We start from the raw sequence: 15692 nt of genomic DNA on the forward strand, positions 1-15692 counted from the left end.
AAGAACTCGTTCCGTTTACGCCTGTAGGCATTTGATGCAGCGGACCGGGCCTGTTTGAACGCTGAGTGGGCCTGCTGGCAAGTTTTGTCCGATAGCCAACGCTTGTGCAGCCTGTTCTTCCGCATAGTGAGCTGATACAGCTCTCTGTCCGACCACGGTGGTTCGCTTGGGCGTTTCCGGCTTTGCTTGCAAGTGAATGGAGCATGGCGATCCAGAACAGTTATAAACTTTGAATGCCAGTCTTGCCACATTTCATCCACGTTAGCCTGAGCAGGAAAAGCATACAAGTTTGCAGCAGTAAGGTCATTTCGGAAGTCGTTTATATTGATGTTGCGGAGATTTCGGGTGGATGTAGCCGGCTTACTGGTCGACTGCTTGGGCACGGAAATGTCCAGCTTGGCAAGAACTGCAAAGTGGTCACTGATCGTGCACTGAATGACATGGCACATCGCTACTGTTTCGGGACGGGCTAGGATTAGGTCGATTACGGTACCTTGGGGGCAGTCGGGCGTCACGCGCGTGGCACTATCCACATGGTTTGCCAGACCAAATGCACCTGCCAAGTCAAATAGATGGCGAGTTTGATAGTGTGTCCTGCTGGTATCAATACTAGGCGGTCTGGCATTCGTGTTGAAATCGCCGAGGAGAGTTATCGATGGGGTTATCCGTGAGGCTCCGTCAAGCGCTCTCTCTAGTCGGGTCCAAAAGCTGATAGGCTCAGTTGGTGGGCGGTAGACACAAGCAAATACATGGTGGGCTGTCCCAGAATTCGTTGTCTGTAACCAAAGAGCTTCCAGGCCATCCTGCGCAAGGTCCAGCCGAGGTTGGAGAGCAAGAGATGAGCGATAGTAGAATGCCACGCCGCCTCCTGGGCGCCCACGGTCAAGTCTCACGAGGGAGTAGTCTGGGATGACTAGTTCTCCATTACTGATAGTCTCATCCAGCCATGTCTCTGCAAGGCCAATAACGTCGATCTGGGAGCTATCTAGGAGTGCCTTAATTTCATGTGTCTTGTGTCGCAGACTGCAAACATTTAGGAATGCAATTGTCAAGGGAGTTGACCTATTTTGTGGGGTACTGTGCCTGGTGAAAATGGTGATGTATAGGAGAAAACTTGCGTAACATAATACAAAGCAATCAAAACGAAGATAAAGAACAATCATGCGAGCGAAGAATCAATCTATGGGCTACGGCGCCAGATCCTCGGCTGTGAGCGGATTCTGATGGGCTTCTTGGCTTTCCTTTGCTTCCTGGTACGAACATCTGTGAAAGCTTCAGAATCAGAGCCACCGTTCTCGTCTTCCATTTCGGAGCCGACATCTTCCCAGCTTCTATTTTCCGGGAGCTCATCCGCCGACGACTTGACCTTGTCGCAGCTGTTTTCATCTTCAACAGTGTGTGTATGTACGTGCTTGCGGGGGGTCTGGTTCTTGCGCGTCCCAGCTGATCTTGTGCTAGGCTTCCCATTGACCTTGTCAGGTACTGTGGACTCTCCCGCACTGGCGCCAACATCAACTGCTGCAGTTTCTGTGTGAGGGCTTTCATTTATCTGTTCTTGGCTTGGCGCCTCTTGGTGACCCGTACTAGTACTCAATTGCCCTTGCAAGGAGTCTGCGTAGGACATGTTGGTCTGCGAGTTGTGTACGCCATTTCTCGCACCTACAGCTGCTGTACCTGGGCAGTCTTTTGCCAGATGGCCAGAGACACTGCAGCGCCAACAAGTTTGAATTTGACCTTTGTGCCATACTCTTACGGTACGGGAACCTACTCGCAAGCCAGAAGGCACAGCCTTCCTCAGGGAAACTTTGACATACCTGGTCCCGGTGTCAACTGCAAAGCCCTCATGGCTAACAATCTTCCTCTTTGGAGGACCATGGACCCGACCATAGAGTGAAATTTCATGCACAAGAGCACCATCTTGCAATGACAGGGGGCATCCGAATACATGGAGAGTCGTAACTGACATGCCTCCCATTACAACTTCGACATTCTTACTGGCAAATACGAATTCTTCCTCTGACGTCAACAGGCGGTCGCGCACTCCTTGCGTGACGAAGGTGACATTGCACCAGCCAGGCTTCCCGTTTAGGTCCAGTTGGCTGAGTTCGGAGGGCTGAACACCCAGTCTAGACAGCTCCTTGATAAAAAATACATGGTCCAAAGGCCAGTCCTTGTGGACCCTAAACATAAATGAGGCAGGAGCAGGAGCTCCAGAAGTGCTCCCGTCCTCCATCGTGAATTTATCAAGCTTGTAGTTGAACTTGTACTGTTGTACTAGGTACTACTAGTACTGTACTCTGTAGTACTAGTACTACTAGTACTGTAGTAGCGATCCAGTCAGCCAGTTCACAATCACATGGTTCACGGTCTGCACCAACGCTCTCCGCTGTCATGGTGAAAAGCCTACAGTGATTGGTCCGGTGCAGGGAGTCCTAAAAGCCCGGGAGAGGACACGGGATGCGCGCACGCGGACGATGTTTGCCTCGGCCAGAAAGTGAAGCACGCTAGGCCGGCGCGGCCGGATCTGCTCGATCCACGGCGCTGTGCTTGTCTTCAGGGCAGGGAGTCCTAAAATACCAATATTTTACAACTCGTTGTTGACACCATTATCCGAAACTGGTGGCGAAGGAAGGATAAACATGATTGTATGTCTGTCAGACTCAGTACAGGGGTGGGGAGTTGAGTGTGTGTGTGTGTGGGGGGGGGGGGGGGGGAGGCGTGTGTATGTGCACATGTGCTTGTACTTTTGTGTGTGTTTGTACAGTGTTTGTGTGTGTGCTTGTGTGTGTGCGCGCGAACGTGTGTGTGCATTTTTGTGCACAATTCCGTTATGAAGTACAAATGATAGGTTTACCTTTTGTACACTCGCCAAGACTTCCGTTTCCTAAACGGCTCAAGTCACCGCGTACTCAGTATACGAGTAGAAAAGTGTTGAAATTATCAAGATTTATAAATAACGACCTGCAACCATGTACAATGTAGATAGATAGGGAACACACATTGACTGTTTTTAAAAGAATCCAGGCATTATCATGAATCATGGAACGAGTGCGTAATAATGCTCTATGTTGCGTTTTGACGATGCTGAAGGAAGGGAGCCGTCGCGATTTACTCACAACACACGCACAGAAGTCCACTCGACTGCAATTTCTGACACAAATTCATAAATCCACGAGTACGCCGAGGAAGCTCAGCGGATCTCCACAAGAACTTTCGCCCATCACCTGCAATGGAATATGGGCTGTATGATACGACCAGCGGCTAACACGGGAAGTGGCGTCATTTTCCACAAATCTCATTTCGTTCACCCCAACTCAAATAAAAGTGAAGTACAATTAGGGATTTGTCTTGCATTTCCATCGCCTCAGAATAAATTAACTTCGATAAACTGAGAGAGAATGAGTGAGGCAGCTGGAAGATGAGGATGAAAATAGAGATCAGAAGACTCGACGGAGCAATCGTCTCCGTGCTCTAAGAGAAATCGGAGAATGTCCCAATTAGTATTTCAAGAAGACATCACAATTTTCGAAAATAATAATTTCCTTGCCTCGCAACACCGTTCCCTGGCAGCGTTCCCCGGCAGCGCGAGGCAAAGATGTTTTCTGGGAATGTGTGCCGTGTCCTCTCCCGGGCTTTTACGACTCCCTGGTCCGGTGCATGCTCCATCACGCGCAAGCACTAAAATTCGGCCGGCTTTTCGGCTAAATATCGACCAGTCGATACTTGGCCGAAAACTAGTGTGACAAGAAAATCGTCGCAGATTTGTCGGAACCCTGTACGACAACACCGTTCACACTACGCAACTTTCGCCCCGATCTTGAGGATTTTTCGTACGAGTCCATGTCGGCCGGAAAATCGGCCTAGTCGTTGCATGATCCTGGCCTATCTATGCGACCAGCAGCTAGCAGCGCATTCATGCTACTATACGGTAATGAGTATACGTCTGCATGGCCAGCGCCCTGTTACCCTGTAGACGTGCGACCGGATTTCCATGTCCACTAGTACAGAGTCAGTAGATTTTAGCCTTTTCAAGTTTTCACGCCTTTGGCCTTGTAGCTCGTGTAAAACTAATAATTATTTTCATTTCCGTTGTCTAGCGTCTACTACGGTCCAGTGCGGCTGTGTACCGCGTGTACATGTGTAACAGACAAGCCTACAACTATGTTACTTTAGTGTAGTGCCCACCGTTCTGTGTGAACAGCTAGTCCGACTCATCCGACACAGTCGGTCGATTTTTTGTCGGAGTCGATGTGGGAGCGTCGGCCGGAAAATCGGCTTAGTGTGAACCAGGCTAGCTTTAGTCAAACCAAAAAAATAAGAGTAACACTACGACGTCATGGAGCAAGCACGTACATGTAAGAGCGAGCGCGCAGTCGTTGCTCTGCATTGGGCTGTCGCAGAAACCAAAAAAGATTGAGAGTCTGGCTCTCCTCTTCCCCTCATCTTTTCGCATTTCCGTTGCCTCTCCCTCAAGTTGTTGTTATCGTCGTACCTTCATTCCAAAGTCGCATCACAAACAGGTGTCTATGCTTCGTGAGATTTGTACGGCTAGCAGTATATCTTTCTGAGGAAAAAGGAATGGAACGAATGTTGACTAGCAGAGGATGCTATGGTGATAAATTCACGGGAATTACGTCAAATTGCTGTAAGTACATAGGTGTGGCCTTACACTTTGAGCAGACCAGAGAACGTGGAAGACATAGCGATGGGTGAACCTGAAAGCCACAGAAGTAAGTCAGTTGCTACTGGATGCAGGCTAGTCGAAGTGATGAACGAATAATGAATAAACATTTTTAACTCTCTGCAGCACGTGCTACTGTAAATCAGATCTCTATCTATTCTTTCACTGCTCAGAAGTGCTAAAATTGGTGCAAAATGGAGAGTGAGAAAGAGGGCGCAGGTACCACAGTCAGGGGAGAGGGGAGGGGAGGGAGTAGGGCGCGAGCGCAACAGACTAAATATCACCACAGGTGGTAGGATAGAGCTTGTTACCAAATGTTTCCACGTGAACAAGTTGCCGCTGCTACCAAACTTCAGTGTCATCAAGTGGCAATAGTGAGCCTGTTCTCGCACTCCCTGGCTGTGTAGCCGGCGCCTCCTACATTACCATCCATTTTACACAAATTGTATCACCTTTGGCCAACACCATGCCCAGTGGGTCAGCAAATGCATTTCACAAGCTAGCACCGACCCCCCTCCCCGTAAGTTCTCACCTACCTGTTCACGCTTAGTAACTTGCGGCCTAGCCCTAGCGCCATCCTGGACTATGTTACCGTATAAAAGGGGATACTGCAGCCATTTCCTGTATCATTTTAGTCACCTTGTGATTTCTAGCTGGGCATGAAATTCCTAGTTGTGATGTTGTGTTGTCCTTCATTGCAAGGACCTATGTGATTTTTGTGATATGTCTGATAATAAAGATACGGTAAGTGTGGCCTGCATACCCGCTAGTTGGCACCATTTTAATATGTGCTCCAGGTCTCTATGTGCATGGTGAATTTGTTCTGAAAATATCCTAATCCTGTTCTCGCAAAAGATGTGCATGGTGAATGTGCAACTCGCTTCATTTATTGTGTTGAATCCTGTTATTGGTGATCTCTCCGTTCCTTGTAGAGACTACCGGCGCGGTCTGGTGGTCAGCAGCAACAGCAGCAATGGCCTTCCGGAACAAGCATGGACCTCTGGCCATCATCGGTGAGTTTTGTAGCTAGCAGGACCCACGGGCCGGGGTTTGTGTGATCTCCGGTACCCTAATCGGTAGGGTACTGTCCCGGAAACGTAGGAGCGATGGGTATGAATCCCACTGGTGGATCCTTCTTTTACAACAGTTTGAACGATCCAATGCTTGGTTAAAGCTGTTTGTTGAACTGACAATTACCCGTCTAGACTCAGTGTCTGCTCCAGCGCCGGGTGAGCCGGGTAATCCACCCGGTTGGGCGGCGCTTGGACCCGGTTTAAAATATAGTACCGGGTCACCGGTGACCCGGGTGGTACTTAACAGTTTCGAACTTTGAAAGGACTGACTTCATGGCTTGTATGTGTCAGATACTTCTTCTTCTTTCGTAATTTTCTAATTCCTGTCCTCTCTTTTCTAAATGCGGCTTATCCATTCGCCCTTATATCATTGGGCCTAGATCCCGTTTATTGTCCGAATTAAAATAAACCAACCAACCAGTTAATTAAATTAAAGCATGTGACTCGGCTGGTGAGACAGCGCCAGGTACATGTGTACCCGGCTCCGACCCGGTTGAAATGGTTGCGCCAGGTACACGTGTACCCGGCTGTCCTACAATCCTAGAGCAGACACTGAATATTAATGTGGATGACTTTCGTATTCCTTGGGTTTGAGTGAATAAGGTCAAAAAGAGGTTCAAGGGTCTTACACGTTCAGGGAAAATCCCTAAGCTTCAGTCTAGACAAGTCCTTGTCAGTTCAACAAACAACCTTGACCCAGCATTGGATTGTTCAAACTGTTGCAAAAGAAGGATCCACAAGCGGGATTCGAACCCAGCATCCCTGTCTCGACAGGACAGTGCCCTACCTAATAGGTGCTATGTGCATATGAACAGATCTTGCATTGATTCCGTCTCAGTTAGCGTTAAAGAACTTGGATGGATGTGCTGGTTGGATTGAGCAGAATTTGTAAATGTTTGCCAATGAAGACTTTAGCTAGGCATGTTTGCGTGTTTGGAATACTGGGCTACAGTAGCAGAACTCTTGTGCAAGTGGAAATATTTTCCCTTTTCGGGGTTTCTGAATCACTGTGCTCTTTTGTCGTGTCATTGACGAGGGCTGGCAATGTATTTTGTAATTTCTTCGTGATGTTCCTGATGATGTGCTCTCCTCGAAACAAACACATGGATCCACTGCATTCTCGATGGCAATGATGCAGCAACAGCAGCAGCAGCCGCAACAACAGCAGCAGGCGCAACAGCAGCAGGCGCAACAGCAGCAGGCGCAACAGCAGCAGGCGCAACAGCAGCAGGCGCAACAGCAGCAGTCGCAACAGGAGCAGTCGCAACAGCAGCAGTCGCAACTACAGCAGAAGGCGCAACAACAGCAGAAGGCGCAACAACAGCAGCAGGCGCAACAACAGCAGAAGGCGCAACAACAGCAGAAGGCGCAACAACAGCAGAAGGCGCAACAACAGCAGAAGGCGCAACAACAGCAGAAGGCGCAACAACAGCAGAAGGCGCAACAAAAGCAGCAGGCGCAACAACAGCAGCAGGCACGACAACAGCAGCAGGCGCGACAACAGCAGCAGGCGCAACTACGGCAGCAGTGGCAACAACAGCAGCAGGTGCAACAACAGCAGAAGGCGCAACAACAGCAGCTGGCGCAACAACAGCAGCAGGCGCGACAACAGCGGCATGTGCTACAACAGCAGAAGGCGCGACTACAGAAGGAGGCGCGACTACAGAAGGAGGCGCAACAACAGAAGGAGGCGCAACAACAGCAGCAGGTGCAACAACAACAGCAGGCGCAACAACCTCAGCAGCAGGCGCAACAACCTCAGCAGCAGGCGCAACTACAGCAGCAGGCGCAACTACAGCAGCAGGCGCAACTACAGCAGCAGGCGCAACAACAGCAGCAGGCGCAACAACCTCAGCAGCTTCAGCAACCTGCCTTACCGCCGGCAGCGATTGGCAGCAATCTACACCGGTCACAATATGGTAAGACGTCAAGGGCATCCTACCCTAGTGGATCCAGTGGCGCAGCAGTATACACTGATACGAGATCGCCGTACCATCGCTTTGGCCACACACCGGTGCAGCAAGGTCACACATCATACTCTGGATCTTCGGTGAAGGCAATGTCGGGACACCAGAGCAGTGTGAGTAAACAGACAGACACACACACACACACACACACACACACACACACACACACACACACACACACACACACACACACACACACACACACACATACACACACACACACACACACTTGTACTTGTACTTGTTGCTCACTGCCAAAACTGGCCACGTGGGTCTCCCAGGAGAGGGGAGAGAGACTCAAAAGGAATCTTGGAAAGATGACTTAACTGTTTATTGAACCACCCAACGGCCGACACCCCCTGAAATCCCCAAAACTCTGGGTGGACTTGAAAATGATCCCACTTATGGGCTCACCACACCTCAGTAAGAGGGTGAGGACAAGGTCCAGAAAAAGGAGTGACGGCATCACATTATCCGTTTTGGGATCCAACTGCAGTTACCCCTGCCCCCAGTGAAGGTAACACTTGCTACTAGTGTGGGTGGCTAAATCAGAGTGGATCTGATATAAGCTTGACTAGCGCCATTGATTACACAAGAGTTAATCTAGCCAGAAGGAGTACCTATCTAACAGGTATGTATACTTCATATAGAAAGTATATGAACCCTGGACCCAACAAAGGTGGCAGGTACAACATTACACCTTCAAACAGCTGAACGCGTTGGCAACAGACCCAACACCACCCGGCATAAGTGTATCCACCAACCAAATTAGCTAGCGCGAGCACACACACACACGCGCGCACACACACCTTTGGATGCACATTGCTGTGTGCAATGATAGCATCAGGAGTTGCAGTATTTTCCGTGGCGAGTTAGATCGTTGGGCCGAAGGAAGTCCCTGCCACAGCCACAAATGAACACTCTAGGCTTTGGCACAGCCGGCCGGGTACGATTGCACACAAGGCGCCAGTCTCGTCTGTCCTGCGCCAAGTCGCACCAGTCACCTGTCACGCACCGAGCACTCAGTTCAGCAGCGGCGATGTTCCTCCAACGTTTCTTGGCACACGCACACACACACACACACATACACACACACACCCACACACACTACTACTACTACTACTACTATAGCATGACTGCCCATTGGGCAATGTCACCCCGGAGGGGGCCAGAGTTTGGAGGGCACCGTCATTGGCAGGACTTCTGGTGCCTCGTCAAGTCTTGCTGTCGTCGGGAACGCTTTGCGCAATGCATGCATATCAGCGGCAGTGATTCCCTATCGGCTGCAGCAAGACGTTTTCCACGGTTGCGGGGAGGGATGGCTAATATTGTGCGTATGCAGCGATGATGGAAGGCATCCAAACGTCTACTATCAGCTTTCAAGGGCGTCCAACACTCACTGCCGTACAGCAAAATGGACAAGACACAGGCCACGTATAGCTTCACTGCCGTACAGCAAAAATGGACAAGACACAGGCCACGTATAGCTTAGAGGACCGGGCATCCGGTGTCACGACGGACCCCAGATAAATGAAGGATGGAACGTGCTCCACAGTATCACCGTTGACGTTCATATCGGCTCTATCAGGCATGTTGACTTGGCTGCCTGCCACGAGAAATTTCGTTTTCGCAGCGTTGACGCAGAGGCTAAAGGAAGGGGCAACCGTGCAGAATGTTTCAAGGCACTTCTCAGCACCAGGGCGGTCTTCAGCGAGCAAGACCGCGTCATCCGCGTACTCAATGTCATTGATGATTGCGGCATTAGACTGGCGACCGGGCTTAGAGAAAAGGTTGCCATTGATGCTAAATTGGATGGGGATGCCAGGTGGATGGTCGCTGTCCTGCATGTGCCCACCGCTCAAGCACAACACCGAAGTACAGATTAAAAAGTACTGGGGCCATCACACAGCCTTGACGGAGGCCATTGTTGACCGCAAACGACTCGGTAATGCTGGCACCGACGCGCCCAGCTGCCTGCATGCTCTCGTGGAACGATTGGATTAGATTGAGGAGCCCTTCAGGAATGCCTAGTCTCCCCAGCGCTAGGCAGAGTGCTTGGCGTGGTACGGAATCATATGCTTTCTCCAGGTCTACGAAGACACAGAACAGCTTCTGACGGTGCTCATACAATTTCTTGATGAGCTGGCGAATGGAAAAGATTGCATCAGCACAGCCGCGACCAGGACGAAAGCCACACTGAGATTCTGGAACTTCTTGTTCCGCGACAAGTTGGAGACGGTCCTGAATGAGACAGCCACAAACCTTGCCAGCGACATCTAGGAGGACAATGCCGCGCCAGTTGTTGCAGTTGGTCAAGTCACCCTTTTTGGGAATCTGGACGAGTTGGGCATCCCGCCAATCCTGGGGGACCGTGCCATTGGTCCATGCAGTGTGAATAACATCAAGCAGAGCCTCAAGCAATGGTGTACCACCAGCTTTAAGCAGTTCAGGTGCAATTCCAGATGAGCCAGGAGCCTTGCACTTAGCTAGCTGGTGTTAAGCCATAGTGAGGCACACACACACACACACATACACACCTCAGACCTCAGACATGCCCATCGCAGAAGCGATCATAGCGAACAGCTATGTTGGACATACATGTAACAACTTGTGCTGGGATTACACCATTCAACAGCTTTCCAGGCTGATGGACCGTCACAAATTTTAGCCTGGTCTACACCACACAGCTGATTGAAGTGGCTTTTTCTGGCCAGTGAATCCCTATTTTCTTTTTTCTGCATTCTTTCTGCGTTTTCTCACACACACACACACACACACACACACACACACACACACACACACACAGATGCACGTGCACGCGCATGCAGGGGCGTAGGCAGGGGGGGGGGGGAGGTGCTTTGGGTGCCAAAACACCCCTCTCAAAAATTTCTATATCGTTTCACAGCTGGTTCGAGAGAGAAACCATAGCATAGTATACGCAGACCGCTGATCACATGCGTGCCACTCTGCACATCGCACACTGTAGCCATCCCTGTTCAGACCAGGGAGTAGTAGGTACTAGTAGGTACTACTCCCTGGTTCAGACCTGCAAGTACAATGCATCTGAAACCAAACCACATACAGTGGACTATTAATTTTTGTCTCATGATTGGCCATTTTGCAATGAAATTTCTAGTCAAGGGAACTCCGCTTCGACGTGCCTGCTGTTGTGCAGTGTCACATCAGGCCTCAGCAGGCTCAGCGCATGATTTGCATCGCGCTCCACATGTCTTGTTAGAAGCAAGGAATCGTACAAAACACGCCATTGGTAGAAGCAAGGAAGTGGCAACGCGGCCTATGGACGGAAAGCACACGTCAGACATAGCAGTTTACTCTCGCTTTGTTTTGTATAATGTAGTTCTGGCTGTTAATTGGTCTTGATGGAGGTTGTGGAAAGGCACAGTTTCTTTCAAGTGCTGCAAGTGTGGGTACAGCAGCAGAAGAGTTAAAGTAATGTTGAAGTGCAGTTTGAGTTTTTGTGGGGAATGACTTAGTGTAGGTTTGATCAAGGATGCCTTACTGCACTATCAAACATGACGAAGAGGAAACATGGCTCGAGAAATCCCACTTTAAAAGTTCGATGGAGAGTGTGATAATTCTGAAGAAAGCAGCGTCCAGGACTTTGTCCATCATTAGTTGGAAGCAGGGAGTAGTAAAATATCATAATAATTACTACTCCCTAGGTGTGGCTACGCCACCCAGTGCAAAGAGAATGCTGGTAACCCAAGAAAGTCCTGGGAAATTCTCAATGCCGTGACAGGGCGCTCACGGTGCCGTCAAGATCTGTGCTGCGACGTCAATGAGATCAGCAACACGTTCCACTCTATTGTTACAGACACAAACCGACCTGACCATCTCGGCGTTCCATGTGGCCCCAAAGGGCCTGTCTCGCTAGCCGAGTTCTCCCTTGTAACTCCATCGGACGTTCAACGTCTCCTTGAGCAGGTAGATGCTCGCAAAGCTACGGGAAGGGAAGGCGTACTGGGTTCGCTATTGCGGCAGTGTTCCGATTTATTGGCATACTCTTTAGCAGTACTGTTTTGCACTTTCCTCCGCACTGGCACAGTTCCTTTGGCGTTCAAGCTGGCGACCGTTGTACCGCTTTACAAGTCCATCGTGAACCGCAGCCTGTCCAACTTCCTGAAGAAGAATGACATCCTTTCTCACAGGCAGTTTGGCTTTCGCACTGGACTGGGAACCTCTGATCTGCTGATTGCTCTTCAGCATGAGTGGAGCCTTGCAGCTGCCAGTGGAGGCCTCGTCAGGGTACTCGCAGTAGATATTGCCGGGGCCTTCGACAAGGTCTCGCACAACGGCGTCCTCCACAAGGCTGAGCGGTGCGGCATAAGTGGCCTCCTCCTTGCCTGGCTCCGGAGTTACCTGACAGACCGCCACATCCGGGTCGTCATAGGTGGCCAGTCTTCACCGACCCACCGAATCCAATCTGGCGTGCCACAGGGCAGCATCCTCGGCCCCACCCTCTTCCTTCTGTACGTCAACGACGCAGAAGACCACCTGCCTGATGGGGCGAAGCTGGCTGTATACGCCGACGACACAACTCTCTACAAGTGCATCACCACCCGACTCAGACTGCCAGAAGAGACAGCAATCCTCCAGCAGGCAGTAGACTCACTGGCAGCATGGGGAAGCAGGTGGAGGATCAAGTTCGAGCCCACAAAGTCGCAGGCATTGACCATCAGCCACCACCGCTCGCCAACCCCCCCGAACGCAATACGCTTCCAAGGAGCAGTCGTGCCAGAAGTAGAGGAGCTCAAGCTTCTTGGCGTCACCTTCGACAGGCAGCTGGCATTCCGCAGCCATATCCGACAGCTTGCAGTACGCGGAGCCCAGCGGCTCGGCTTCCTCCGTAAGGCATCGGCTGTGCTAGACCCAAAGCACCGGGCAATCGTGTACCGTGGCTTTGTCCGCCCTGTGCTAGAGTATGGCATGCTGGTGTGGATGAGCGCAGCCCCCACCACCTTGGCCCGCCTCACTGCCATCCAGCGCCGTGCCCTGCACATAATTGGAGATGGAGCATACCTCCCGAGCCTCGACATTCGCCGTACCGTAGCAGGGCTCTGCTTTCTGTACAAGCTGCACTTTGTGGAGGGTCCGGAAATGGTGAAAGCCATTCTGCCACCATCAGCAGCCGCACCGCAACACCGCATGCCTACTCGAGCGACAACCAGATCTGCAACACATCATCCATCGCAACTCACCAGTATCCTTCCCCCTCAGGCACGAAACAACACGCTCCGCTCATTTCCCCACTCCCTCATCGAAACGTGGAATCAGCTCCCACCTACCCTTCTGCAGTCTCCCCCTTCTCGCAGAGGCATGCACACGTTCAAGAAAAACGTCAACGACCACTTGCGGCGCAGCAAGTGGGAGTGGGCCACAGACAGGCTATGATCTCTGCCAACACACCAGCCTAATTATACTGACCGCACTCCAGCTCCCTTATACCCCTCTTTGATCCCCTTCGCTCAGCCTTAAAACCCGATTATCAGTTCACTCCATCTTCCTACGGTGCACTGCTTTTACTATTGTTTTGTCCTATCCCAATCTCAAATTCTCCCCATTATCGTTTGCAAAGCCAGTGCTCCCCTCTTGGATGCACATGTTTCTTTTCTCCTATGTATCGGCGCACAGGAGTAACAATGATTCCGAGACCTTTGGTCGGAGGATTTACTTTTGCCCCGCCCCCACTTCCATCCAATATGCCACCGCCCCCGCTGTGCAGCATCTGATGGTACTGTGGTATTCAGTAAAAAAAAAATAAAAAAAAATAAAAACAAGACCGGGGACCCATCAGTCCCCACCAATTGTCGCCCTGTTTCTCTCCTTCCAGTTGTCTCAAAGCTGTTGGAGAGAGTGGTGCAGCGTTAGCTAGTTCGCCATCTAGACTTGAGTAATGCCCTACCTGATTCTCAGTTTGCTTTCAGGAAAAAAGTGCTCCACTGAGGATGCCCTCTGTGTTCTCACGGACAGCTTGCAGACGGCGAAGGACAGTGGTCTGGTAACGGGGCTGTGCCTCCTCGACATGTCCAAGGCTTTTGACAAAATCCGGCATGGTATCCTCATCCAAGACCTTTTTGACGTTGGTATCTCTGGTGTCGCCCTGAAGTGGTTCGCGAATTACCTGACAGATCGCAGGCAGCAAGTAATTAGTTACAGTCGCTTCGGCCACAAGTCGTGCTCTTGACTGCACCTGTGGTGTGCCCCAAGGCTCTGTCTTGGGGCCTGTTCTCTTTAACGTCTACACCCGTGATGTGAAATCGGTCTCATCGCCAATACCCAGCGTGCAATTCGCAGACGACATTGCCCTGTATGATTCAAAAGCTTCCGCTGGGGAAGTCTCCAAATCCGTCTCTTCAGCTGTCACTGATCTCGCCATATGGCTTAAGTCACGCGGCCTCATTTTAAATTCCTCCAAAAGCCAGGTAATGACATCTCAACGCAACATGCCGGGCCTGAGGTCTCTATCGTGTGCTGCTATACCTCTCTACCGATAGTGAAGTCTGCGCGGTATCTTGGTGTCTTTCTTGACAACCGCCGGAGTTGGGATGTACACGTCAGCGCCATAGTGACCAAAGCTACGAGGAAGATTGGCGCCTTGTGGCGTGCCCGTCGATGCCGCTCCTGCAGCTCGCGCAAGATATATGTAAAGGCTATTGTCATGCCGGATATGATATATGGTGCCTGCTGCTTCTCTGCAGCCCTCCACGTGACCCAACTTCAGCGTCTGCAAGCCATGAAAAACCGGGCGATCTGATGCATTGATGGCAGCCCGCCATGTTCCGCGATGCAGCCCCTCCTGGCGGCCAACTCGATTTACCGCGTCACTGAACTTTTTAAACAAAAGCTCCTGATCTTCATCTGGCGGTGTCTAAATGACTCCACTAGCCTTGCTCTAGCCCAGCTTCTCAAACCAGCAGCATGCAGCGGCATAAGTACACGCCATCAGCATGCCAATGGTCTGCTCAGCCAGCCAGCTCGCAGTCGGTGTGGCCAAACGAGATTCGCCACCGCAGGAGCATTGCTGTGGAACAGTTTGCCTAGAGAGGTGCGCACCGTATCCAGATTGCAAGATTTTAAGCTAGCCTGCCTTCCTTATGTATGCCTGGAATAGGTTGTGTTTCGTCAGGTTTTGACATGTTCCTTTTCTTCTCAGTATTCTAGCTCGCATAGTACTCCACTTCTATGATAATATTGCCTATGCTGTTGCTCATTAGGATTTTGGCAAATTCTATCCTTCGCTTTCATATAACTGGGCCAGGAACCCGTTTGAACTTGCGAAGTAAAATAAAATCAATCAATCAATCAATCAATCAATCAATCTTCAGTGAAGGCAATGCCGGGACATCAGAGCAGTGTGAGTAAACAGATACAGATAGACTCCCAAACACACACACGCGCGCGCGCGCACGCACAAACACACACGCACACACATACACACATGCACACGCGCACACACACACACACACACACACACACACACACACACACACACACACACACACACACATAGACACAACATGCATCTCACAGGTGAGATTCTCTGGTTATTCACCATCTTTTTTTCTTTTTTCTTTTTTTTTGGCTGTTTTTTACTCCTGGGGTTCTGTACAGATATTTGGTAACTACATGTTACCTGGAATGGATGCCACTGGCACTCTCCACTACGGCAACACAGCGCTGTCTGATCCGGGCAGCACAGGAAGTAAGGCAGTTTGATGTATGCTGCTGTTGTCCAGGGTTGTGGTGGGACATGATTTTGACACAGTGAATCCGGACAAAGGAATGCTGCTGGCATGCTGGTGTGCACAAGGTGACTGTCTGGAAATTGTGAAATTACATTACCAAGTACATGTACTGGTGGTGCTTCTTGAGCAATTCTAGTTCTTTTCAAGCCAGTTCGCCTGGACTCCGCAAAAGCAGTTCATGGGAATAACATGCATCTCTTTCCGC

The 15692-nt window shown here is 50.6% G+C and overlaps 1 protein-coding gene across 2 annotated transcripts in view; it reads left to right on the forward strand.

The window, feature by feature from the left end:
- The first annotated feature begins 4364 nt into the window (after positions 1-4364).
- The window catches only part of LOC135815037 (putative uncharacterized protein DDB_G0271606), a 44560-nt gene continuing 33232 nt past the window's right edge, over positions 4365-15692 (forward strand). For both annotated transcript variants that reach the window (XM_065328266.1, XM_065328274.1), the window contains exons 1-4: positions 4365-4645; positions 5614-5694; positions 6893-7834; positions 15354-15444. In XM_065328266.1, the coding sequence (XP_065184338.1) occupies positions 4610-4645; positions 5614-5694; positions 6893-7834; positions 15354-15444 (1150 nt within the window). In that variant the 5' untranslated portion in view covers positions 4365-4609. The remainder of the gene's footprint in view (positions 4646-5613; positions 5695-6892; positions 7835-15353; positions 15445-15692) is intronic.

The sequence above is a fragment of the Sycon ciliatum genome, chromosome 1 (assembly GCF_964019385.1).
Source record: "Sycon ciliatum chromosome 1, ocSycCili1.1, whole genome shotgun sequence".
Lineage (NCBI taxonomy): Eukaryota > Metazoa > Porifera > Calcarea > Leucosolenida > Sycettidae > Sycon > Sycon ciliatum.